Source organism: Crocodylus siamensis, chromosome 1 (genome assembly GCF_052110815.1).
Source record: "Crocodylus siamensis isolate JL-2025a chromosome 1, ASM5211081v1, whole genome shotgun sequence".
NCBI lineage: Eukaryota > Metazoa > Chordata > Crocodylia > Crocodylidae > Crocodylus > Crocodylus siamensis.
This window is the reverse complement of record NC_143395.1, coordinates 33683041-33710143: the sequence shown is the minus strand read 5'-3', so window position 1 is coordinate 33710143 and position 27103 is coordinate 33683041. Positions and strand designations below refer to the sequence as shown.

At 42.0% G+C, this 27103-nt stretch overlaps 1 protein-coding gene across 1 annotated transcript in view; it reads left to right on the top strand.

Annotated features, from left to right (window-relative positions):
- SNTG2 (syntrophin gamma 2) overlaps nt 1-27103 on the top strand; it is a 597901-nt gene that overhangs the window by 447400 nt on the left and 123398 nt on the right. Inside the window, exons 10-11 of the mRNA XM_090031379.1 lie at nt 4370-4499; nt 12304-12342. Of these exons, the coding sequence (XP_089887505.1) occupies nt 4370-4499; nt 12304-12342 (169 nt within the window). The remainder of the gene's footprint in view (nt 1-4369; nt 4500-12303; nt 12343-27103) is intronic.

Genomic DNA, 27103 nt, shown 5'->3' with positions numbered 1-27103 from the left:
AGTTGTACAATTTTCCTTTCATTATGTTGATGGTGGTGTGTTCTGAAAATAATCCACTTTCTGTCCAAGAGTCTTCAAGTTTTCAAGTGGCAAAATGCTGACCAACTGCCGTTAGGTAAACCACAATGCTATAGAAGCTTCCCAATCAAATGAGTTCATTCACTTTACAATATGCCTGATCAAATGCTATGACTTTGTGCTGTTGTTCCAGGTGTCCTCCAACTGTTTTACATTGCATGATGACAGTCCAAGTAGTGTCATACTCAGCTGCTGGTGCAGACAGTATAGGACAAAATTGAACAGTCATTGGAGACTTTGTACCAGCTTCTAGATCTAGTTGTGTGATATATCATCAAGCCTAATTTAATATTTTTTGGCATTAACTTTTTGTCCCTTGATTGCAGGTAAACCGAATCTTGACATATTCAGTACATCTCTGTCTAGATTCTTATCTTGTGCATGACTTTCAACATCTAAGTCATCATTGTCCTCTTCCAAAATCAAACAGATCAATGCGTAAATGCTGACAGGAACACATTTTTGGGCTTGCTCTTCATTCAGGTTGCTGTATCCCTTCATGCCAGCTATAATTGTCAAATCTGCTTTGATCCTGAGAGCAGTATAATACAAGATTCTTGGGTACAAAACTCTTCTCTGAACTGCAAACAAATGGCTTCCTCATCATTTATATAAAAATTAAAACTGCTTGTACATCTTTACCAATGGTTACAATTTGGAAGGTAGGGAGTGGAAGATTTGTATTTCTTTGGTGCTGAACATAAATGTCTGTCTTGTAGTAGTAAGTCTGAAGTTCTTGCTTCTTTTGCTTCAATGTGATCAGAGAACATTTGTTACCTTCATCATCTACTAAATTGCAATATCTTTCAAGTATATCTTTCAGGCTGTACACATTTTTCCATGCAAAACTAGCAGTTCACTAGCAATCACTTGATGCCATGCTCTCCCTTTAGGAGAAAGAAGAGACAATTAAAGAAGAGACAATATCTTCTTGCACAATCTCCAAATGCAAATGGAAATAAGAGACTTGTTGCTTCTGTGGTTCCTCCTGCCTACATTCAGGATAGTAATGTGCCTCAGCAGCTATTAGAACTTTGACATCAATTCAGCAATGCAACACTTCATTCTTCTGCTGATTAAAATTACAACACTTGACTCATTCTGCCAGAAACATTTCAATAAGAAGAGACTATGCACATCCTATAGTGAACTACTGGAGTATATGATCTGCTTGATGTCAGAGCGAGTTCGTTTCTTGATGTTGTTGGTAGTGTTTCCCTTTTGTCTTCTACCTTGTATGACTTTCTTAACAGTCTCTCAGTATGTCATTTGTGTGTAAAAGAACTGTAACAAGAATGGTGCCAACTGAGGCTTTTGGAATGTTGCAGCACAGGATCAACACAATATAATAAATAGTCTCTGAAGAATAATGCCAAAACAAGTGTTGAATTCAACAACTGTCCTATGTTAAATGAGTGTTTGTTTGCACAGTTGTAGCAGTTGTAATTTGGCTTGGCATTTATAATGATTACTAAACTTCTTTGAGACATGATGCATCCTGTAGATTCTGTGTCATATCTCCCACACTTCATTGATGCTATCAGCTTCATTGTAGTATTTGCTTAAGGGTACATCTCTTGTCAACAATATTCATTAGAAGTTTTCATGTCATGGTAATTTACAACAGAACAGAGTTGATGTAGCAATTTTGCAAACCTTTTGGGTACGTTATAATGAACAAAACTCTAAATTCACAGCAGCTATCCTGGACTCCAGTATGGCTACTATGCCAGAAATTATCTGCATGATTCATATAACATTGGTTTCATCACTGGAATTAATTTTCTTACTATAGTGGGAGGCTGAAATATTGACTAAATTTGTATTTATTTCACAGCAGCTATCTTGGATTCCAATATAGTGGCTATGCACACTACTTGCCAGATTGACAACATGACTTTTCAACATGACCTGCTAAGGCCTTAGTATGTAACTGATGCTCAGGTGCCATAAGAGAACTATTGGCCTAACCCTGTGCATCTTTCTCTCTTATCCATTGGAGCATTCTAATAACAATATGTGTGGGAAAGGGGAATGATGGAGGCAGGGGCAAAGACACAATGGAAAAGAAGGAAGTGCTCTAGATAGGGAGAGCAAGGAAAATTAGAACCAGGAGCCAAGGACAGGAGTCAAGTATGAAGAAGTGAAATAAAAAACTGACAGGAATGGAAGAACAGCCAAGGGAGATGCAGAAAGATCTGGGTCTCAAGAATTTAATTTCTCTGTTAAATCAAGTGTTTTTTCAGTGTTTGTATTATTAATTAGTTGATTCACTTGATTTTATTATCTTCTGCCTTTGCACATAAAAAGCTTTGTAAGGGAATAGTGGGGGAAAATTAACATGCTATTAGATTTGGGGAGAGAAGCTGTTTTAACACAGAGAAAAGGCTGTTATAAACTTCAATACTGAATAAAGATAAAAGAAAATGTTTTATTGTTGACCCAGACTTGTCAGCTAGTATTAAGGCACTTGAAAAGAGCCATACCCCCTTTTCCTTTCACCTGTACTTATTTTAAAGGAGGTTGCTTCTGGTAATATTTATGCCATATAGTATAAAGCCTTTAAAAGAATGAGGGCATAATAAAATATTGTAGAAATTAGACAGGTTCACTAATCTGATTATCTGACAGAGGTATATTGGTTCAAGTGATATATACTGAAGCTATAATTGCTACTGTACAGTTTCAGTACAGTAAAGGTATCCATTTTACCATTTCCAGTATTTCTGTATTTTGGTGAGGTTAAAATTTTTAGCAGTAGGACGCTGCTTCTAATTTAGCAGTAGAAGCAGGAAATAGGAGAAAGTTTAGATGGTTAGATTTTCACCCTCATATGAGGCTGTCACTTTAGACAACCATTTGCTATATCACATAAGCTGGGCAGCAGGAGATTTCCAAGAAAAAGCAATTGTATTCTCAATTCTTTATTCATGAAGTGGTATTTCCAAGTCAGTAACTTATATTCTTTTGAGTTTGAATTGAACAAGATTTCAAAATGGAAGTAGAGGATGATGATAAGGAAGAGGTTTGAGCTCTCTCTTAACTATTTTCTAATATTTATCACCATATCTAAGTATCATCTACTTTAGGGATGGGCAATTATTTCAACAGGAGGGCTGCTTAACAAGTTTCGGTGAGCTGTCAACGGCCGCATGGGTAGTCCCACCTCCTGGCAATTGCCCTGCCCCCTGGTCATCATATCGGGACCAGAAGTCCCACCCTCTAACCCCTGGCCTTTGCCACCAGAAGTCCCTGCTGCTGGCGGGGCCATTCTGCCCATGGGGGTGGGAGCGAGACACAATAGGGTATGTTGAGATGGGGTGCATATGCGTGGATGCCTCACTCCCACCCTCACAGGCAGAAGGGCTGGGCAGAGTACAATTCATTGGTGGGTGCCCACAGGCTGGAGGAAAGTGCCTGGTGGGCCAGATTCAGCTCATGGGCCATATTTTACCTACCCCTGATTTACTTCCTCTGGCTACTCTGGGCCAGTAAAATAAACTACTGTACCCTTGAAACTTTTTTATATCCAACGTTTTGACTTGTGTAGTTATGTGCTACTGCTTAATCTTCCTAGAGCTCCTGTTAGAGAAACCTGGCAATTATGGAATGATGCTACTAGCAAGTGGCTCCTATATTTTACCACTCTAGCATCACAAAATGAGGTGGATTTCTGGGACATGTGTCATATCCCTCTTCTGTATACATTTAGTGAATAAAACAGTGGCTTCTTTTTAAAGACAATACATATTTCAAAAAATGAATCCAAGCCAACTAGACTATAGAATATATCAAAGCAGTTATAAAAAAGGGCTCTTCAATTCAATTTCTTATAACCATGTTAATTTAGTCATATTTTCATGCAAAGTAGGTGAAATTTAAATTTTGCTTGAAATTTTATATAGAAAAATATAAAAAATAATAGAACATACTGAAAATATCTTACTCATTTTATGGTTTATGTTTATTATTTTAGAGTAAGAAAAAATATTTTTAGGTTTTGTGACTTTTACTTAATTAACACATTGTTAAGCCATCTTAAGTTTAGTGATTATATACATAAAACTATACTAGACCAAAACACATAAACAGTAATAGAGAAATGTATTTACTCTGTCTGTCTTCTGAAACTGGACATTTATGGTCCCTCATTTCTGGCTTTTCTCTTGCTTTGTAAAGTTGAAAATAACCATGTTATAAGTTCTAAAGGACAGGCAAAGCTTGAGAATATTGGGTAGTTTCTGAAAACTGTCATAACTTCCTTTATGGTATGTATTTGTTCTTACTGCAGATCTAATGCATTTGAAGTGCTGGCACTCGATGGAGTTAGTACTGGGATACTTCAGTTTTATACAGCCCAGGAGAGTGTTCACTGGCTGAGAGCAATATCAACTAACATCAGTGATTTGACACTTCAAAATGTATGTTACTTTCTGCATATTTTCCTGCCTTCTTTAAAAAATATATTTTTAAAAAGTTTTCAACTGCAGTATATAACTAACACAGAGGTACAATGTGTAAAAGTAGTGTGCGGGAAAGAAAGAGAAGGAAATTCTAATAAATTAACATTTTTCCTAGGGCCACAAAGAAAATACAGACTTTTGATGAGACAGAGAATAACAGAATCTCCTGTTTATTTCATTATATTTAACACTTTTGAAAGATCAATTAACAGGAGTTTTCCCATTCACCTCACTGAACTTTGAGGCCGGAATTTAGTCTTTAAAATTCTTATTAAAATATGATTGAAACACAGTGTCAAAACTGTTTTTGACATTTTTTTTTGGAGTGTGAAAGGAGGAATTTGTATCTCTGTAGGATTGGTTGTGCTACATAGGATTGGTTGACATGCAGTCTCTCTACTCTTATAAATACTTAAGAAGATGCAGCATGACCTTTTAGCAGTTCTATGAAAAAATGTTTATATTGTTATAAATTATTCCTGGAAATGTAAAAGTGAATTTTTGTTTGTTGCAAATACAGGCGTAAAATAATCCCTGGTAGAACAGGAAATTATTACTTGAACAATAGGTTATGTACAATAAAATACAGATGGAAAGTAATGAAAATACTGAAATAAAAACTTATAAGGTGAAACAGGCAACTCGATAAAATACAGGATTGCAAATGTATTGCAGTTTTTATGAACTGGAAGAAAAGAATGAGGAAAAATATGCAGGCTCAATGTCTCCTTGAAGAATTACCCATGCAGTTTTTAAATTTTTTCTCTGTTCCATGTAGATGTGTTTTCAATCCTCAGTATGTTATGTAAATCATGATTTTACCAATATGTAATACTATATTGTATTTCGCTTTCTAGATGAATAATTCTTTAGTTTTAAACGTGTATTTTTTTTTATAAGTTTAAGTATGCAATGTTATTTAAACTAAACTTTAACAATTGCAAGAATTAGAACTGAGCAAAACTATTTATTATCAAGATTTATTAAGCAAAGTGAGGCAGCATCTTGAGGTCCTAGTCAGGAATTTTGCCTACATTGAATAGCGTTATTCATACCGGAATTAAGAGAGAGCATCTGTATCCCAAAGAGTTTATAAACAACAGTTGGCATGGGCTAAAAAACACATTGAGAGGCAGGTGATGTAACACATGAAAGAGCTAGGATTTTGACAATAAGTCCAAATTATTTGACTAACATTGTTATTAACCAAAGTCGTCACAAAGTGAGACTTGCAGGTGTCTATACACAAACTCCAGGATGGGGCGGAGGGAGTGTTTTAATTAGAGTGGTGCTAATTAAACACTTCAGCATTGCATGTATTTAGTGTCCTGCATTTCAAATGGTGGCAGGGGCACTTTAAACCTTGTTCAGTGAGTTTTATTTAAAGTGTCCCCACTACCATTTTGAAACGTGGGACACTATGTACAGTGAGGCATGCTGGAGTCTTCTAATGAGTCCAGCATTTCAGATTAATTGAGTTGTCTTTGACATGTTCTAATTAGAACTCATTTGAGCAAGTGTAGAGGCACCCATTTTTTTTTCATATTCCACTTTGACAGAAGTTTTTGAAAAACAATTAAGCCTAACATTGACCTTGCAACAGGAAGCCAGGGGCTCCTGTTACTTTCAGAGGAGAAAGCACCAGGTTAGTGTGTTCTGGGGCAGACAGCTGAATTAGGGTCAGCTGCATTTTGGATAAACAGGTAGTAGAAAGCTCACAGAAGCAAGGACCCAAGGCCTCGAGGCATGGGACTGCTAGATAACTATGGAGGATTGCAAGGCAGAGGAGTCCAGTCAACTTGTTAGGCTGAACAGAAACTCCTGGGGCCCTTTTCAAAGGCAGCAGTCAGGGAACCAGAAAGGGCAAGGTGTGACTATATATAAACCCAACCTCTGGGCTGGGACTGGCAGCCTGTGCCTGCAGGCTGCAAAGGATCGAGCCGAGGGCAGAGTTGGCTTCCAGGGAAAAGGAGGTACCCTATGAGCTGGCAAATCAAGTCAGGTCTTTATGGGAGGAACATGGCAACTCTAATAGCCCTGAGGAGGTTGAATCGTTTGCAACCAGATTGCTAACACCCGGCTCCAGGTACTTTTTCTGTGTTTCAATTTAAACACTAGAGGAATGGGGGTAAGGTAGAGGTCACAGGGATGCCTATGGGGCACCCAGCATAGAGTCCTATAAGGGTCAGGGACCCCAGGGTGGTATAAAGCAAGAGCAGGCTTGTCAGGGTTGAGCTATGGCCCAGGAGTCCACGGTTTATGGTAATCGTCTTTGGGCTAAGGGGACTCCGCCAGAAGAAAGGGGCAAAAGCCAAGAAGTCTGAAGCTTGTACAAGGGCTTTGGGTTCTTAGGGGTTCAGTGTCAATATGGGGTGAGGAGGCCTCCTCCAAGTGGCAAATGAGTCATATTTACAAGGAATGGGTATGGCTACGGGGGCAGTTGGAGGCCATGATTATAATAAGTCACAACTAGGGTCATCTTAAAAGGAAATTACACTCCATAAAGTTTGAATCAGAAGATCCCCAGTGATTGGGGTTTGGAGGCAGAGGAGGTCTAAGGGCTAGACAAGGAATAAAGACACTATGGGAAGAGGCTGCTCTGTGCTCTGGAGGCAACCTCCCCAGTAAAATATCATAAGATCAAGCCTTGGTAGGCAAGAGACTAGAGATGAGTGAAATTGCAGAATGAGAGCAGGTGAGTCTGACCACTGGGGGGGTGTCAGATGCAGAGCCTATTATAGACAGATAAAGAGAGTTTTGTAAATATTTACTTTCCATTTAAAAAATCATTTCAAGATCATTTAATTGTTACAATATTTTTTTTTCTTGATGAGTCCATTGTCTAAACTGTATAAAGGGGATGAGTTCCTCTTCCTGTTCCTGAATTATTTATGAATTCACATAAGTTCTTGGCAAATTAGTTCTGTGACAAATAATAATAATAATAATTATCATCATTATTGCTATCATGTCTGATGAAAATTCACAGTACTTTTGCTTTCCACAAACATTCATATGAATAAAATTCACTCAACTGGTTATAAGTAAGAGAGAGACATTAACAAGAATTGTAACTACAGACAAACAAAACAAAACAAGTTTTTTTAATGATGGGATTCTGGTCTAGGCCTTTGACAGCTCAGTGCCTGTGACTGTGTAATGTTCTTCTCTTCACCGCTGTGCTCTGTCCTACATATGGCAATATTATTTCCCATCTACTAAGTGCATGTGTGTTTGTCTCTATTTTTTCTCCTATTGATCATCAGCAACAGCAGCAATCCAGGTTTTCCATTCCTTGTGGAAAAAATGACTATGATGACCAGGGATCCTGGTTTTCTCTATTTAAAAATCCCAAATTCTGTGATTAACCCCCAACCCTGGCAATTAAAATGAAACACCACTATATATATATATATTGTGTGTGTATGTGTGTAGGAATAATTTACAATGCACACACACATATGCATGCACTATATATATATATAGTGGTGTTTCATTTTACTTGCAGAAAAAACACATATGGGAGGGGAGGGTAATCAATGAATTTGGGATTTTTAAATAGAGAAAAACAGGTTCCCTGGTCATCATAGTCAATCTCAAACAAAATAGTGTATATGTTGGGGACTTTTATGCCAATGTCTCTTCTCTGGAAAATTTGTGCTCAAGTGATTTCAACAGTTTGTTTCAGATCTGCAATGTGAGGCATTATTCACAAACCTGGTCTCACTGTAATTTCAGTAGGCACTGCTATTTCTGGGTCTACCTTTACTGATCAGAGGCCAAAGACTTTACAAGTAATATATTGACAAAGCATTTAAAAAATCACATAACTGGGAGGGACTTTGTGAGGTCATCTAATTGATCCTTACTGTAATGAGGCAGGAACAAGTATACCTCAACCATTACTGACAGATATTTGTCTTAAAAACCTCCAGAAGGAGGAGTTAGCCTGATCTACTGTTTCACTACCATTACAGTTAAAAAGGTTTCTCTTTTATTATCTTTTCTAGAGAATCTATTATCATTCTTGTTGCTTTCCTTGGAGTCATTCCAATATGCCCGTATCTGTCTTTCCCAGTCTTCCTTGAATTCTTAAAGACAATTGCTAATAGTTCAGAGATTGTTTCAATGAGTTCCTTAACTGCTCAAAAGTGAATTTCATTGGTCCCTGCCACTTTGAATATATTGAAAAATTATTTTGCCTGTTCGCCTCCTCTTCTGGTCCATGCTCTTACCCCCTTTTCAGATAATGTGGTCAAATACCTGGTCACATTTAGCCTTATTAATGAAGACTAAAGCAAAGAAGTTCTTGAATATCACAGCCATCTCTACTTCATCTTTTGTTTCCTGTCCTTCCCTTTTTTTTTCATTCTCCTTGTAATATAAGTATAGGATTGTAATGGATGCCCTATCCCCTTAAGGAAAGACAACTAGTTAGACTGAAAGGCTGCAAAGGGTTGAGGGGAGGCTAAGGAGGGCATGGTTGGCTGGGAATTAAAACCACCCAGTAGGCAGAACCAGGGGGTAGAGTGGAGGAAAACCACCAGAAGCAGGAAACTTCTTTAGTAGGGCAAATCTGGGAAGGAAGACTGAAGCTACAGTGGATCCATCTCAGGGGCTGGGACAATAAGACTTCTGTTTGGTGAAGGACTGTCTACAATGGGCAGGTGGAGAGACTTTTCAGGCAGCAAAGGCCAGCAGGGATGAACAACTGCATCATACTCGGGCTGCTGAGAGATCATCAGGGGAGGGCCAAAGCCTGCTTGAAAGGCATGTTGCCTGAAACAGCAACCTCCTAGGAGGATCTTTTCTTACTGCCTTTTATATCATTTGCAGTTGTAACTCATAATTCAGTTTAGCTTTTCAGAAATACACGTTTCTTCTGATCTTACTTTTATAGGATTTCAGGAAAGTGCCATTCCTTTTTACTTATTCTTTTTCCTGTGTCCTTGTTTTCATTTTGTTTCTGATTCCTTCTTTGATTTTTCAAGTCCTTAAGAACTCCTTATGCACCAAAGAATGCAATTTTGACTCAACCTTCTGGCTGCGGGACCCCAGTGTCTCCCTGTGCCCCAGGAAAACTGGAGACTTCTCTGCTCTCTGGGCAAAGATTAAGTACAATTTCTGGCCATTTACATGCATTATCCATTGGATTTTTGGGGATCCCACATTATATTTATAACTTCCGGTCCCCTCCCTGCCCCCTCAAAAAGGTGCATGAATTTACCAGCCTAAAATTTTTTCTTGATCTAATTAAGGCCAGGAGAATATGTGCATCCTTTCAGACAACCCTAAGAAGCTGTCTCTCACTTAATTTCCTCCACAGTAAGAAATATCCTTCCTTTTCCCAGGTGCTATACATCCTAGGGTTTCTCCTTTTAAAATGTTCCTTTCAAATCTTTTTCTAAGATGTCATTATCTGGAAGCACTTATTCATGAGTAATACACTCCTGCCAGATAGTAATACTAAGCTAGTGGTTTTCAACTTCAGCTAGCGACTAGTGACTTCAAGTTTCAACTAGTGAGAGATGACAGGGAAAGGCTGAAGTACTAAATGCCTTATTCACCTCAGTCTTACCAGGCATGGTCAGCTCTCAGACTACTACACCTGGCAGCATGATTTGGGAAGGAGCCAAAAAGTAGCAAAAGAACAGGTTAGGGATTCTTTAGAAAAGCTGGATATGTACAAGTCTGGATGTGTACAAGTCTATGGGGCCAGACAAGAGGCATCTGAGGGTGCTAAGGGAGTTGGCTGATGTGATTGCAGAGTTGCTGGCCGTTATCTTTGAAAACTCATGGTGATCAGGGGAGATCCCTGATGATTGGAAAAGAGCAAATATAGTGCCCATCTTTAAGAAAGGGAAGAAGGAGGATCAAGGGACCTACAGATGAGTTAGCCTCGCCTCAGTCCCTGAAAGAAATCATCAAGCTGGTCCTCAAGAAATCCATTTTAAGCACCTGGAGAAGAAAGTGATCAGAAACAGTCAGCATGGATTCAGCAAAAGCAAGTCATGCCTGACCAACCTGATTGCCTTCTATGATTGGATGACTAGCTCTGTCAATGGGAAAAGCAGTGCACATAATGTACCTTGAATTTAGTAGTGCTTTTGATATGGTCTCCCACAACAGTCTCACCAGCAATCTAAGGAAGTATAGGCTGGATGAATGGTTTATAAGATGGATGGAAAACTGGTTGGACCCTTGAGCTCAAAGGGTCATAATCAATAGCTTGATGTCTACCTGGCAGTCAGTATCAAGTTAAGTGCCCGATGGGGTTGGTCCTAGGGCTGGTTTTGTTCAATATCTTTATCAGTGACCTGGAAGATGGGATGGAGTGCACCCTCAGCAAGTTTGTAGATGAGACCAAGCTGTGGGGGGGAGTAGACACACTCAAGGGTAGGGTTAGGATTCAGAGAGACCTCAACAAATTGGAGGATTGGACCAAAAGAAATCTCATGAGGTTCAACATGGACAAGTGCAAAGTCCTGAACTTAGGATGGAACAATCCCATGCACCACTACAGGCTGAGTGGTTAAGCAGCAGCTCTGCAGAAAAGGACCGTTACAGCAGACAATAAGCTGAATATGAGCCAACAGTGTGTCCTTGTTCTGAAGTAGGATAGCAGCATACTGGGCTGCATTAGTAGGAGCACTGTTTGCAGACTGAAGGAAGTGATTCTTCCCCTCTGTTCAGCACTGGAGTGGGGCTACATCTGGAGTATTGTGTCCAGTTTTGTGATGAGGAGAGGGCAATTAAAATGGTTAAGTGTCTGGGGTACATGATTTAAGAGGAGAGGCTGAGGGACAATGACAATGATAGGAGGTGGACAGGGGTGTATGTGCACCCCCTGAGAGTGCTGGTGTACCCCCTGACAGGTGGAAAAGCAAGGAGAAATGAAACAAAGGAGGTTTAGGTTGCATATTAGGGAATTTTTTCTCACTAGGAATGTGATGAAGCACTGGAACGGGTTACCTAAAGAGGTGGTGAAATCTCTATCCCTGGAGATTTTTAAGGCCTAGTTTTATGAAGCCCTGGTTGGGATGATCTAGTTGGGGCTGGTGCTGTTTTGAGCAGGGGGTTGGAGTAGATGACCTCCTGAGGTCCCTTTCAACTCTAATTTTCTATGATTCTGTGTGGTGGAATTTCATGGCTTTATTTTTAAATGTAGGATTTATACACATTAGTAAAGGAAAATAATGTAAAAATTAGAAAAAGAAAATGTTAGGATTGCTTGTGTAAGAATCAAAAACTCTGTGGCTTTATGATGAACTAAGAAATATCGAGCAGCTTCCTTCACCTTTTTGGACTACACATCCTTTGCACTGATGTCCAGATCCAGAAAAGCATTTAAGCACGTAATTCATTTTAAGCAGGTTCATAAGACCTTTACTGAATCAGGGCCTTAATGCTTATGCCAGGTAGTGCTTTCTTGGCCTCAGGTGAACAAAATACATGACGCACGCACTTAACTTTAAACATATGCTTAAGTACTTTTTTAATTGATACTCAAGCAAGATAGGTCCACCTTCAAAGTGGCAGAGGTAAGTCTATATAGACAATTTTAATTGTGTCAATTCCTGACCAAGTTCTTTTAATGTCATATTCTTGCATAGAAAACCAGGCCAATAAAATCATTCCAACTGTAATCTTGAGGTGCTAATATCAATATATATGAACTGCCACTGGCAATACCTAATACAGTAAATCTTAGAACAAATCAACCAGTCACCCTGAGTATTCTTTAATTTCTGTTTCTCCGCAGATGAAAATGGCAAATAAATGCTGTACTCCTGCAGACCAGGTAAGATTTTAATGATATTGTTGATTAAACATTTACCATTAACTAATTAAAAATTACTGGAAAACATTCTGCGTCCTTGCAGTTGCGTTAAGTTGCAAATCTTTGGAGCTACATGTAGATGCATACTCAGATGCCAGGTTCTAAATACAGATTTCCTGCAGGTAAGAATGCTTTTAGCTTCTGAGATGTTCTTCTTAATATAGTAGATCTCACTAATCCATATTCATGACTGGAAGCCCCATTTCAAAGAATCTCAGGGGAAAGAACAAATGTAATAGTACAAACATAAAACTACTGTATCACTAACAGTTTGTTCATTTATTTTGAAAAGTATAAAGTTAGGTTTTTTCATCATAATTCTCTACTTGTTAACATTTTGGCAAATATATTGTATTCTATATTATAAATGGAATGAAGACTTAACAATTTGAACCATCATTGCTGCAGCCTGATATTAAGTCACTACTAAAAATTGGAGGGAAACCACAGCTTGTCTTTTATGAGAAACATTAGATTTGCATATTAGTAAAGTGAGAACTAGCAAGCTTGTACTTTTAAATATGTATTGGTTTAATATGGAAGTAGGTTAGGGGTGCTTGCAGACATAAAAATAAAAAGAAATGGCACTTAACTTTCAACTTGGTACGTTCCTACACCGAATCCTATGCGTGCCCTGAAGAGATACTGCATTACCTCAACCCAGCCCTGCAGCATTAGTAAAGATTGGGTGCTTTTCTAGGGCTTTTTTTTTGGCACTTTTAGCTAACAGCTGATTGAATCAGCTGTTAGCTAAAAGTTTCAAAAGACGTTGCTGAAGTGCCTGATCTTTATAGATGCTGCAGGGCCAGGTTGAAGTAATGTGATGCTTCTTCCAGTAAAGTGTGGGTATTTGGGGGGGTGGGGAGCAGGTGTAAAACATGTGCAAGCAGCCTATTATTCTAAATTGAATTGTACTGGAATCCAGAGCTGACTCTAAATCCCATTTGAATCCTGTTTGAATAAAAAGTAGCATTTATTATTAATTTAGCTGTTCATACATTAGTTCACTTTTTACTTATTTTTCTTTTTTGAATTCTGTAATGTTGCTGGGAGGTTTAAAGCATCTCCTGGGAGGTTTGCCTGTTCCCTAAGTTCATCATTAAACAATTTAATATAAAGAAATTTCAAGTTATAAGTAACAGAAAAAAATAATAGAAACAATATAAGTCACTAGTTAATTTTCCACTACTGATTTGTAAATATTTGAAGACAAGAAGAGGTATGTAAGACTCCTTGTTTGGAGTATTGACATATATGTTTTATATATCTGTATTTATATAGATGGATAGATCTAGCAGATCAAATATCAGTTATATGATATATGACAATATAATACACATTGTTAAAGAAGTAGAAAATATTATTTGATTAATATTATTATATATAATTTGTTTTCAGCCTGTGGGGGTTGTATGAATAATAAATATTATTACCAACTGGGTGTACATTTCTAGTTTCTGTCTACAACATGTGCCTGGAGTCATTTTTATGTATGCATATATGTGCTAAAATAAAACAAATTCTGTCTGTACTGCACTGCAGCTTATTATATGACAGACTGAATTAGAAAATCCAGTTTTCATTACATTAATTGGTAAATAGAACCTGGCCAACTTCTATTTGTTAAATTGCCACTAACATTAGTTAGTGGAAGTTAGTGAAACTAACATTTAGTTTTACTAAAGGGGCCAGCAAGACTAGAATAGAATAATCTAATTGAAAACATCCAAAGGGATGAGGCAATACGGTAAAGTTAAGAAAGAGACTGACTTGCAAGTGATCCATTTCATAATCTTAATTTTGTGCCCATGATTTTATATATATATATATATTTTTTTAAGAAGTTTTTTTTTTCCTGTGCAGTTTCTGACAGGAAGTTGTTGTTTCCATTAAAGATAGGCTCAAATTAATTTCAGAAGCAGAAAAAAATCTAAGGCATTTTTGTCAGAAAATATGAAGGGAAAGGTTCTCTGTTGAAAGCAAAAAGAAAAACATTATATAAAACTTATTAAGATAAAGTGAATAAAGGGAACAAACATTACTGTAACTTTGAAATGTCTTGTGAAATTGTGCCTTAAAGGTACGCTCAAACACATATGAAGCTCGTGTACATTTCACAAAGGAATAAGGGTATTTAGGATCTGAAAGTAAACTTTGTAGCAATAAAGAAAAACAAGAGGATTTGAGCAACATAAGATTAATGGAACCTATTTGTGTCAAAACTGTATAATGTGTACAGATTCATAATGTGTATATGAATCTGTACTGTTCTTGTTAATGCAGTGTGTATAGAAAGGAATAAAATGTACAGGGTAGATTTTTTGGAGGTAGTGAAAAAAAGTATCACTGAGAAAGTCAGTGGCAGATTAAGATTTATTGGGGCCCTGGGCAAACAGAAAATTGGAGGCCCCCCATACCCTGTTATAAACATGATACATTCATGAATGTATCTTGCCACTCCTGCCCTGCAGCTGGGCCCCAGATCCCAGTAACTGGACTCCAGTGGGGCAGAGGGGCCCTTTCCCTTCCTGGTGCTGCTGCCAAAGGCAGGGTGGGCCTCCATGACATGCAGGGGAGGTTAAATGGACCCAACTGGGCTGGGAGTGGGGTGGGCTGGGGTCGCACATGCCCACCTCTCCTCCCTGCACCCCCTGCCCCGCCACAGCCAGAGCAAAGCCGAGCAGGGTGAGGGCAGATGTGGGCTACCCACTGCGGGTTCAGGCCTTTCCACTCTGCAGTCTTTGCCCATGGGGCCCCATGCTGGTCTCACACCCCCTGCCCGCCCAGCAGCAGTAAGGGTGGTGAGTTGTGCCCCCTGCTGCTGGGCAGGCAGGGGTTGTGCAGCTGACATGGGGCTCCTGAGAGAAAGGCAACAGAGCAGATAGCCCTGAGCACACAGCAAGCAGCCTGCATCCACCCCATGCATAAATATGGGAGGGCACACACTCCCCCATACCGCTCCTGGAAGGGTGTGCACAGTGGCAGGGAACCCCTCCTCCCTGCAGATGAGCCATCCATAGCTGTGTCCCACTCCCTGCCCTGGCACTGGATCTTAAGCACCACCCTGACTGGGCAGTGCCCTGAGCTGCAGCCCCACTCCCTCCCTCACCATGGGGGGCCTTGATTTGTGCTCCCTCACACATCCCTCCCCTGAAGGGAACTTCTCTTCACACTGTCTGGCTGTTCTGGCCACGTGTGTGCATGCAGCTGAGCACATGCCCCCTCCATTAGGACCCCCTGCGTCCTACTCTCAGCAGCTCCAAGCAGGACCCCTTGCAGGCTAAAAGGCTGCCTGCCTACAAGGGGAAACCTGCTGTTTCCCAAGAAAATCCAGCCACCAAGGGGTCCCCTAATTGGCACCTAGAGGGTGCTATGGGCCTGTGCATTAATCTGACTTTGGAGAAAGTGGAGTAGATTTGAAGTACTGCTTTAAGAATTTAGAAGGATATTTGTCCATGGTACAGCTTAGAAAAAATATCACAAAAATAAGGTAGTGTTGCCCTATGGGATCAGGCCAACTCTCAGGATTTCAATATTGTGTTGTTAGACAGGAGGATGTGACACAATTGCACACATACAAATACACAAATCAATTAGGTGCATACACATACACACGCACACTCTATCAGCTCAGGCACATACACATCCAAACCACCCTAGGCACATGCTACCTATCACCAATTCAAGCACATAAACACTAAAAATTAGACAAAAATCTATTGTCAATATGCACACACTCAGTACACATACACAGATCACTAATTCGTATATTATGCACACAGTTTATATATATATATACACACACACACACACACACATTCACAACCCACCTACACACACACACAGGTAAGTTCCTAACTTGGATGGTACAGTGTGTAGGTGTGTGCTTGGGGTACCTGCTGGAAGGTTAAGGTGAGAGAGAGAGTGTATTAAAGTGTAGGGAGTGAAAGTTGCCAGAACTGGTGGACTAGAGAAAAGCTGAGGAACTGAGGCTTGGGTTTACTTAAGATCAAGTGGCCCCAGGTTTACTTGAGGTCACTGGTGCATGGGACGGTGGGGGTGGGCAGGAAAAAAAAAAGGCTGGGGGCAAGGAGGAGACAGCCAGGAAAGAGAGAGAGACAGAAACCTGGGAGCTTGGGGCTGGAAACTGAGACAGACAGCTAAGATATTGCAGGGGGGGCAGATAAGTGGTGACAAGAAGGAGACAACCAGGAAAGAAACTGAGGCAGAAACCTGGTTGCTCAGGGAAAAAGGAAAAGGTAGTGGGGATAAGACAGTGGCAAAGAAACAGTGGGGTTGGAGGCAGAGAAGAGCTCAGGACAGGTGTTGGAGGTGGCAGTGAGCCAGAAGGAGGAAAGGGAGAAATGAGACAGAAGTTAGAGGAGCGAGGAGCAGAGAGTGGAGCAGGGCTGAACCATCGGAAAGCAAAATCCAACACAGGGGTCCATATTACAGGTTTATTAAACAGACAACACGCTACACAGCCCCATGAAGTTATTGGTTCCCACACACACACACACACACACACACACGCACTCACAATTGCAGCAGGAGAAAGAGACTAAGTGGAAGGGTTGGAGTCCAGGTAGGGAAGAGAAGCAGAGTCCAAGTCCTTGGTTGAAGAGGGGGTGAGGGAGGTGATAGCTACCTATCCAGGCTGGAAAGGGGCCTTTGTCAAGTAGGTGTTGTCCAGAGGGGGTCACCAGCAGGGCCTCTGGGTGGATAGGTGGTGTAGCATGGTCCTGGCCCAGATGGAGGGGGCATCCCAGGGAGTCAGTCTTCACTACCCCTTTTTATGGGGCAGACTATCTCTGATCTCCTGTGGGGGGGTCTGTCCAGGCAACATCAGTCCTGTTCCAGAGGGTGGTTCGAAGGGCTGAGACATTAGTCCAGGTATTGGTGTTGGTAGTTTGGTCATTCACAGGGAGGTATTTTTAGACCTACTGCCATTATCTCCCAAGCACCCTCATTCATCCCCATTCATTCAGGAACCAAGTTACATAGTGGAGGTAGGTGTGAGTCACAAGTTACACAACTGGGCCTGGGGAAAGGATGGAGACTTGACAAAAAAAATGGGCACACCTGGGCCACAGGTTAGAGAGGATTTAGTTAGGGAGCTTCTGGAGGGGTTGGACGTATTCAAGTCAGCCAGTCTCGATGATCTCCACCCTAGAGTTCTAAAGGAACTGGCCGAGGTCATTGCAAGTCCCCTGGCACAGCTTTATGAGCACTCGTGGTGCTCTGGTGAGGTACCAGAGGACTGGAAGATGGCCAACGTGGTTCCCATCTTCAAAAAAGGCAAGAAGGAGGACCCGGGAAACTATAGGCTGCTTAGTCTTACCTCGATCCTAGGCAAGCTGTTCGAGAAAATTATGCTGGCACACATCCAGGAGGGGCCAGCAGGGGACTGCATGCTTAGAGGCAACCAACATGGGTTCATCAGTGGCAGGCCCTGTCAGACCAACCTGGTGGCTTTTTACGATCAGATCACCAGATCATTAGATGCAGGGGTAGCAGTGGATATAGTCTTCCTGGACTTCCGGAAGGCTTTTGACACTGTCTCTCACCCCGTTCTCATTAAGAAACTGGAGGGCTGTGGCGTAGACACCCACACAGTCAAATGGGTCGCCAACTGGCTGGAGGGCCGCACGCAGAGGGTAGTAGTGCATGGGTCCTTCTTAACCTGGAAGAACGTGGGCAGTAGGGTTCCGCAGGGCTCGGTCCTCGGGCCCGCACTGTTCAACATCTTCATTAGTGATTTGGAAGAGGAGGTAAAAAGCACCCTGTTCAAATTTGCTGATGACACTAAGATGTGGGGGGACGTGGGCACACTGGAAGGATGCAACAGGCTGCAATCAGACCTAGACAGGTTACAAGGGTGGGCGGACGAGAATAGGATGGGTTTCAACACAGACAAGTGCAAGGTGATGCACCTCAGGAGGAACAACCGGCACCATACCTACAGGTTAGGGAACTCCCCTCTTGTCAGCACGGAGGCGGAAAAGGATCTTGGAGTTATCATTGACTGCAAGATGAACATGGGCCGGCAGTGTGGGGAGGCAGTTAGGAAGGCCAACCGTACCTTGTCAAGCATCCACAGATGCATCTCGAGCAGGTCCAAAGAGGTGATCCTCCCCCTCTATGCGGCACTGGTCAGGCCACAGCTGGAGTATTGCGTCCAGTTCTGGGCACCACACTTCAAGAAGGATGTCGACAGCATGGAGAGGGTCCAGAGGAGAGTCACTCGTATGATCAGAGGACAGCAGGGCAGGCCCTATGAAGAGAGGCTACAGGACCTGAACCTGTTCAGCCTCCAAAAGAGAAGACTGAGGGGGGATCTTGTGGCCTGTTATAAACTAGTCAGGGGGGATCAGCAGGCATTGGGGGAGTCACTGTTCCCCCAAGCACTGCCAGGAGTGACCAGGAATAATGATCACAAGCTGGCAGAGGGTAGGTTTAGGTTAGATATCAGGAGGCGCTACTTCATGGTCAGGGTGGCTAGGGTCTGGAACCAGCTTCCAAGAGAAGTGGTGCAGGCTCCTACCCTGGGGGTGTTTAAGAGGAGGTTAGATGAACATCTTGCTGGGGTCGTTTGACCCCAGTATTCTTTCCTGCCATGGCAGGGGTTCGGACTAGATGATCTGCTCAGGTCCCTTCTGACCCTAGAAACTATGAAACTTTGGAAACTTGACATGACTTATATCACTTTGCTGGGATTGTTTGACCCCAGTACTCTTTCCTGCCATGGCAGGGGTTGGACTTGATGATCTGCTCGGGTCCCTTCCGACCCTACTAACTATGAAACTAAGCTACCTTACATATATAGGCCTAAATCATATAGTACCAGTAAAACAGTTATATAGTAAAAATCAATATATCAGTATAAACATAATAATTATACAATATAAAGGAGAGAAAACAAAACAAATAGAACTTGATCCCAAAATAAAATGCTGAAGCTTAGTCTATGTCTTAGCTCACTTATACTTATCTACAGGGAATAGAGAGGGAGAGACAAAGTCAGAAATGGTCAGGAAGGGGAGGGAATGCATTTAAAAAAAAAGAAGAAAAAAAGAAAAACTGGAGGTTTTGCTATGGAAGTGTTGTTCTTTAATATATGGACATATCTATACAGTTACTTTCATTGTTATTCCACCTGAAACTACATTTTACCTGCATGTCTTTTAACCTGCAAATTTAATTTACCATATTGTCTTAACTCTTTACACTTGCAAATTAGTAAATATAATATTAGCAATCCATTTTTACAAGCCAAGTTTTTCAATGTAGATACTGAGTAAAATAATACTTTAGTCATTTGAATTCACTATCTACAAATTTCTACACACACTGAAGCAAGTTGATGTGTCATATATAACTACCAGAACTAAGGCTAAAAGACTACCACTGGAAGATTTTGTCCCAGATGGTGTACTAAAGACATTCTGGGTATGGGACTTCAGTAAGCAGTAGGTGTTGTAAGACAGACTGGGTGCATCTACATGTGCAATTAAGCCTAAGCAATAAACTCTGGTGCATGTCATGCCAGAGAAAACTGCTCCTGAGCATAGCATTTACATGTGCATCTGAGACCACAGCAATTCAAGCTAGTGCAGAGCAGGCCTGGCCTGGCAGGGACTCCAGGGGGGTCAGCTCCTGGGTCCAGTTGGTGGGGTTGGGTGGCAGAGGGTCTGGCTAGGGTATGAGGGTGCTACAGTGTGGGGTTAGGTGGCAGGCAACACCCATACTGTAGCACCCTCATCCCTCAGCCAGCCCCTGTCACAATCTACATGTGTGTTGATGTGCATTTAACCACTCTGCTGTAGAACAGTACTGTCCAAGATAATACTATCCTATGGCAGAGTTAAGTTACTGAGCTCTAATACCAGGACATATGTGCAGACTGTGCTGCTTTACTGTAGAGCTAAGTAGTCAACCATGCAGTAAAGCGTACATGTAAATGAACTCATGGTTACTCAAACCATGCCATAACTTATACCCCCAGCAGGAGCACAGCAGAATAGCCAAAGACTCCATAGATGAAAGTGTGACTAGAAGACATTTTAATCAGCTTTCAAAATACACCATGAGTCTTGGGCTACACCTGTTAGAATTCCAGCACAGAATGGCACCCTTTGTTTTCATATATATTTTCAAAATGCTTCAAATGTTGGTATAAACTACAGGAGATTATAGTACATCTCTGACAAACTATGAAGTCCATTATGTTTTATGAACAGTATTTTGTAATAGCAACCTGCAGTTTGCATTGTGACCTCTGTGTTAGGATAAGGGACCAAGTCTGACCTGAAAATCACAATAAAGCCTCCTCTACCCACCCTGTGATCTTTCCAGATTTGCTTCCTTCTGAGGGAGCAAGCAGCAATAGAGCCGTTAAGTGCCAGTGGCTCTAATCATCTCTGCTACCCCAGCCACAAGAACAACTGACTTTCTGTACAGAAGCTGGCTGGCAGAAGAGGCTGCAGTTTTTCAGCCCAGGTGTATGGCCAAAGAGACATTTTGCCGGCACAGGGAAGAGAACTAAGCAAAGGTGTCAGAAGGTGCTGGATGGCTTAAGGCAGGGGTCAATAACCTTCCGCAAACATCAAACAAGTGCTTGTAACCCAGCCTCCATTGCAGACCACCAGCCCCCACTGCAGTTCCCCAGCCACCTGCTGCCTGATCCACTTAACAACATGACTAAGCACTGCACATTCCTCTGCTAAGTGGTAGTGAGGACAGAGACAAATTCCTATGCTAAACTGGCAGTGAGGAGAAGTGCCAGATACCATAGGGGATGCAGAAGAGCTGTGGAGAAGTCCACTGTGGAAGAGATCAGTGGCACAACATAGGACGGAGAAGGGAAACACATCAGAGTCAGCTGCATGCTGTCAATCCACGTACTGCTGCAAGCCAAATCTAATCTCTTTGAGGCTGGATCCAGTTTATGAGCTATACATGATTTAAGGCCTAGAGCCTGAATTCAGCGTGTCACAGAAAGACTTAGATGAACACCTTGCTAGGGTCATTTGCCCCCAGTATTCTTTCCTGCCATGGCAGGAGGTTGGACTTGATGAGCTGCTCAGGTCCCTTCCGACCCTACAAACTATGAAACTATGATTGACTTCCAGAGCTCATCTATCCTGCAGACCCTTTCCTACTTGTCCATGTTGGCACAAACAATACTGCTAGGAATGACACCAAGCAAATCAAAGTTAAATACAAGATGCTTGGGCAGGAGGGTTAAGGAGCTTGGAGCACAAGTAGTATTCTCATCTGTCCTCCCCGTGGAAGGAAAGGGCCTAGGCAGGAACATTGTATCAAAGAGCCTTTGAAGACAGGTGGATGTTCTGGGGAGCAGGACTTGTATCAAAAGTTGGGATTCATCCGATCACAACTGGATATAGAATTTTTGGTTGTTGCCTGGAGTTCTTTACACTAAGTTCCTTAGGGGATCGTGAACAAAACCCTCCAGCAACAGAGCAAACAGTCCAGAGGGGAAAAGGACCAGAAGAAGCATCTCAACTCTGGGATAGGGCCAGTGAGCCATGGGCAGCAACAAGTGATGCAGAAGGAAAACTGGTAGGTTGAAATGCAAAATATATCTGCTGTATGCATACAAATGTAATAAGTATGGGGACAAACAAGAGCTGCAAGCTGTAGCCTGTGAAAAGAACAGTTATATGATTGGTAGGACAGAGACCTGAGTAAAACATCAACATTGAGACCTACACTCTGTTTCGGAAGGATAAAGTTGGGAGAAAATATTATTGTATTGGCAAGTATGTCAAAAATACACGCACTTATTCCTTGGACAGAGAATAAGAAGGTAGCAGATCACAACACATTTGGGTGAAAATAAAAGGTGACATACAGTGCCAATATAGCAGTAGGGGTTTACTATAGTCCACCAAGTCAGAAAGAAGAGGTGGACAAGACGCTTCCAGGATGTGACAAAAGTATCCAAAAGCTGTCAGAAGGTACTGATAGGAGACTTCAATTTTCTGGACATCTGCTGGAAAAACAATGCAGCCAAACATAACATGTCAAGCTGATTCCTAACCTGTGTGGGGGACAACTTTCTGCTCCAGATGGTGGAGGATACAACTAGGAGATCATCTATCTTGGATCTTGTTTTCACTGATAGGGAAGAATTGGTGGAGGATGTGAAGGTGATGGGGAAATTTGCTAGGAAGCAATCATGATATGAATATGATAGAATTACATGTTCTGTTACAGAAAAAGCATGAGATCAGAAGAACTAGGACACTAGATTACAAAAAGGTGGTTTTCAACTCACTCAAGGAGTTAATAGGTATGTGCCATGGAAAGATAGACTGAAGGATAAAGGCATCCAGGAGCACTGGGAGCTTCTGAAGGGCACAGTATTGGAAGCCCAAGAAGAAACTGTTCTGACATGAAGAATAGGAAGAGACCAATATGGCTGAGCAAGAATCATCTAGGATGCCTCATTATTTCTACCCTGGGATAAAGTTCATCAGGCCCTTGCTTTCCTGATTTTGTCCCTGAAGATTCTTGTGATTTTTTTGGTATACCTCCTTGGTGACCTGCCTATTTTTCCATTACCTGTATGCTTTTCTTTTGTATTTTAGGTTCTCACAGAGCCCTTGACAATAATATTTATGAAATAGTGGGAGATGGGCAAGGTACCAGAGGACTGGAAAAAAGCCAGTAGGGTACCCCTCTTTTTAAAAAGGCAAAAAGGAGGACCCAGAAAACTAAATACCACATAGCCTCACTTCAGTACCCAGGAAGTTACTGGAACATATCCTAAGGAGGTCCATTTGCAAGTATCTGGGGGAGGAAGGGGTGATCACTAGGACTCTGCATGGATTTCCAAAACCACTCTTGCCAAGTAAACTTGATCTCTTTCTTTGACAAATTAACTACTTGGATGGATGAAAGGCATGCTGTAAATATAATGTGTCTGGACCTTAGGAATGCCTTTGACAAGGTTGCACATGCCCTTCTTATGAACAAATTGGAGAAACATGGGCTAGACGATACTACTACAAGGTAGATAAAAAAAGACATTTCTTAACTATTTCAATGCTAGAACTGACAGCTTCTTGAGCAAGTTTACAGACAATGTAAAACTAGAAAGGATGGAACACAGGAGTACAATTCAGAAGAATCTTGACAGATTGGAAAGTTGGGCTGGAGCTAACAGGATGAAGTTCATTGATGACAAATGAAAGGTGCTACACCTTGGAAAGAATAATCAAAAATACAAATACAAAATGGGTGACACCAGATCACAGACTCAATATAAGTCTGCAGTGTTATGCAACCACACAAAACTTGAATTCAGTTTTGGAATGCATAAATAGAAGCATTCAATTCAAGATATGGTGGTGGTCATAGGGTGGTGATAGTGGCTCTTATAGAGAAGTTAGACATGGTCCAGTGATAGGCAACAAATATAATAAAAGTCTTGGAAGGCAAGCCATATGAAGAGAAGTTGAAGGAAATATGATTTTCAGCCTGTGGAAAAGGTGCTTAAGAAGTGACATGGTAAGAATTTTCAAATAGTTGAAGGGCTTCCTTGAAGAAGAGGGAAAACTCTTTTTATTTCTTGCTGCAAAGAGTAGGACTTAGACCAATTGACTTGAATGAAGTTAAAGCAATGTAGATTTGGACTAGACAGCAGGAAAAACTTATTTACTGTTAGAACAGGGAGGAAGTGAAATAAGCAAAGTTGTGGACTCTATCATTAGTGTTCAAAAAAAGATTGAATTGTCATTGATCAGTGGCGATTTAGGCATAGTTATGCCTATGTTCTACTATAAGTATGTCCCACAGTGAGGGTAGTCCTATGTAGAGTTTAGATTATGATTGTTTGGAATGGTTTAGATATGGATGACCCTGCCTCAGGCAGGGGGTTGAACTAGATGACCTCTGGACATCCCTTCTAGCCCTATTTCTCTATGACTATGCACATTTGAGTGTATGTGAACAAACTTTGAAGCAGTAGGATGTTTGATGCAATGGTTCTCCTGCTTTACCTTTGGTATATTACAGTGTCTTGTGGCTGTGTCAGGGTTGACTGTGTAGTTTTGCTAATAGGTTAGACAATAGCTTTGTATGGGAAGGTATTGATGGGGATGATCCTGCCTCAGGTATGGGGTTGGGCTAAATGACCTCTGGGAATCCTCTCTAGCCTGTCCTCTCTGTGATTCTGTGGAGTTCCCTTAGTGAATTTGGGTGCCTTGGGATATTTTATGGACCTGGAGTTTGCCAAGGTATAGGGCACAAGCTTGTTTTAGTTACAGTTGTCAGTTGAAAGCTCACCCCTCACTTCAGGGCTTGTTCTGCTTGAAACTGTTTCCCTATGAGTCTCCTTCCAAGACCGCAGTGAGATGTGACAATTCAGCCGGATTCAGTCTACCTGTATTACTTGGAATCTCTTGGCTCACCCTGCATGCAGGTAAGTGATCTGTGTTTTAGTGGGTTTAGAACTGGTATTGGGCTAGAAAGGCACAGAACCAAGAGGAGTCACCAGAGACCTTAAAATGCACTCAGGGTCAGAAATTGTGGCCTGTTAGAACATAGTGGTTCCCAGCCACGGAGGAGAAGTGAATCCGTTTGGTTTCATACGGGGCCAGTTCTATTTCACTTATTTGTTATTTAAGGGGGTTTAGGCACCTAAATGTGATTGTGCACTACCTATCTATTTGTAACACAGTATTATCTTACCAAGATTGAACTGCAAAAAAAGTATTAATGAGGAGAGTATTAACTCTCATTTACAATGAGAGTTTTTCAGTGACTCAAGCAGGGTAGAATAGAGTTACACTTAGGCACCTAAGTCTATTTATGTGACTAATAGAATAGAAATGGCCAATGGCATATCATTTTGCTGGAGACATATAATGTTTACAGTTATCATTGTCCAAATACTCTCACTTTATGATTTGCTTGATATAATTTATTATGCTGTTTCAGAAGCTTGAAAGCACTTGTTACTGTATTATCAGACAATAAGTTTTGTGATTCAGTTTTACAAAAGACACACATCATTGAAAAATGGCATATTTTTTATGAAACATTAAGTAATACCATTCTTTCTATATGCAGGAAAACCATTTGTAAATTTTCTGTACAAGAAAATGGGAGTTCCCTTCCTCCTATTTAATGGAACTATAAAACTGTGCAATTTCTTCTCAGTATCTAATATTATAAAAGGCATAGTCTGTCTGTCTGTCTGTTTGTCCATAATGCTTTATTTGTACTCTGATTGGCTGACAGAAACAATCAATCAGACTGCGAATACAACATTCGGACAGGAGGTGGCAGTGCAGCAGAGTGCCACTATGATGCTGGGAACATAGGTGCTGCAGCAGGGGGGAGGCTAGCTGGCCTTGCCCCCCCTGCCCTGCTCCCTGGAGACAGTGGCAATGGAGCAGGTGGAATGGGGGGCAGTGCCTATGCGGGGGGAAGCAGGGTTGGGACGCCATGGCAGGGGGTGAAGCTAGCAGCACTGGCCTTGCCCCACACCCTGCTCCCTGCAGGTGGTGAATACAGAAGGGGGGGCCTGAGGTCAATAGTGCTGGCTCCCCCCCCCATACTACTCCCTCAACATGGGGGGAGGAGCAGTAAACCCGGGCCAATGTGGTGGTGGGGAGCCCAGCCCCGATATGGCAGCAGGGAAGTTGGGGAGGCAGGCCCGTTTGAGCACAACAGTGGTGGGGAGGGTGGGGGGGCAAGCCTGGCACCACAGTGGAGTGGGGGAAAGAGGGACTGGCCCCCTCAGCCCCACTCTGTTGAGGAAGTGGTGGTGCAAGGCAGTGGGAACAGGGTCAGGCCCACCATGGTAACTGGGGGACAGGAGGAGTGGCCCCAAACCCTAACTGCCAGGGGGGAATGGGGTTGGGTTTGAAGCAATGGTGGGGTGGGGGGACAGGGTCAGGACCAAATTGGGGGCATGGGGCTGGACAAGGAGAGCAGGGGTGCAGGGCCGAACACTGGGCTCTGTCTCTGCCGGCCTCCTGGGTGAGGGGAGCAGCCCTGAAGTGGCAGGGACAAGGGTGGGGGAAGCAAGCCCGGCCCTGGGTGTCTGTCCCCACCCCCCCAGCAGGCAACAGAGCAGACGGGCCAGCTCTATTACTCCCCCCCATGGCAAGGCCAGCGGCTCCCCAACCCTGCAGGCAGTGGAGGGGGGTGGGGCCAGCAGCGCTAGCCCCAGGCCCCATGCTTCCTGCAGGTTGTGAAAACAGAGAGGACGGAGGAGGCAAGGCAAGCGCTGCTGGCCCCTCCCCCCAGTCTTGCAGGCAGCGACGATGGAGTGGATAGGGGTGTGGCCTAGCCCCAGCCTCAAAGCAGAGGGGGTGGGAAGAGGGGGAACAGGCTCAGCCCTGAAGGTGGGAGGGAGCAGGGGCAGATGCGGACTGCTGTCTCTGCCACCCCCACACCCTGTCATTTTTGACGGGCAATTGGCTAGTTGATATGTAAGTATTGACTATGAATTAATACAGAATTTATTATTTTACTTAATATGCTATATAACAGTTTTACATCTGGTTTCAATAGTTCCCTTTGTACTTCCATTTTCATCAGTTTTGGAGGGAAGATATTGTTTCCCTTTTATAAAATAATTTCTTGGATTTTGTTTGGGTTTTTTTTAATCTTAATTGGTTTATAGTATCAGCCCAAACCAAGCATTTGGGACTTTTTAGTTTATTCTATAAACTTTCTTTCTCCC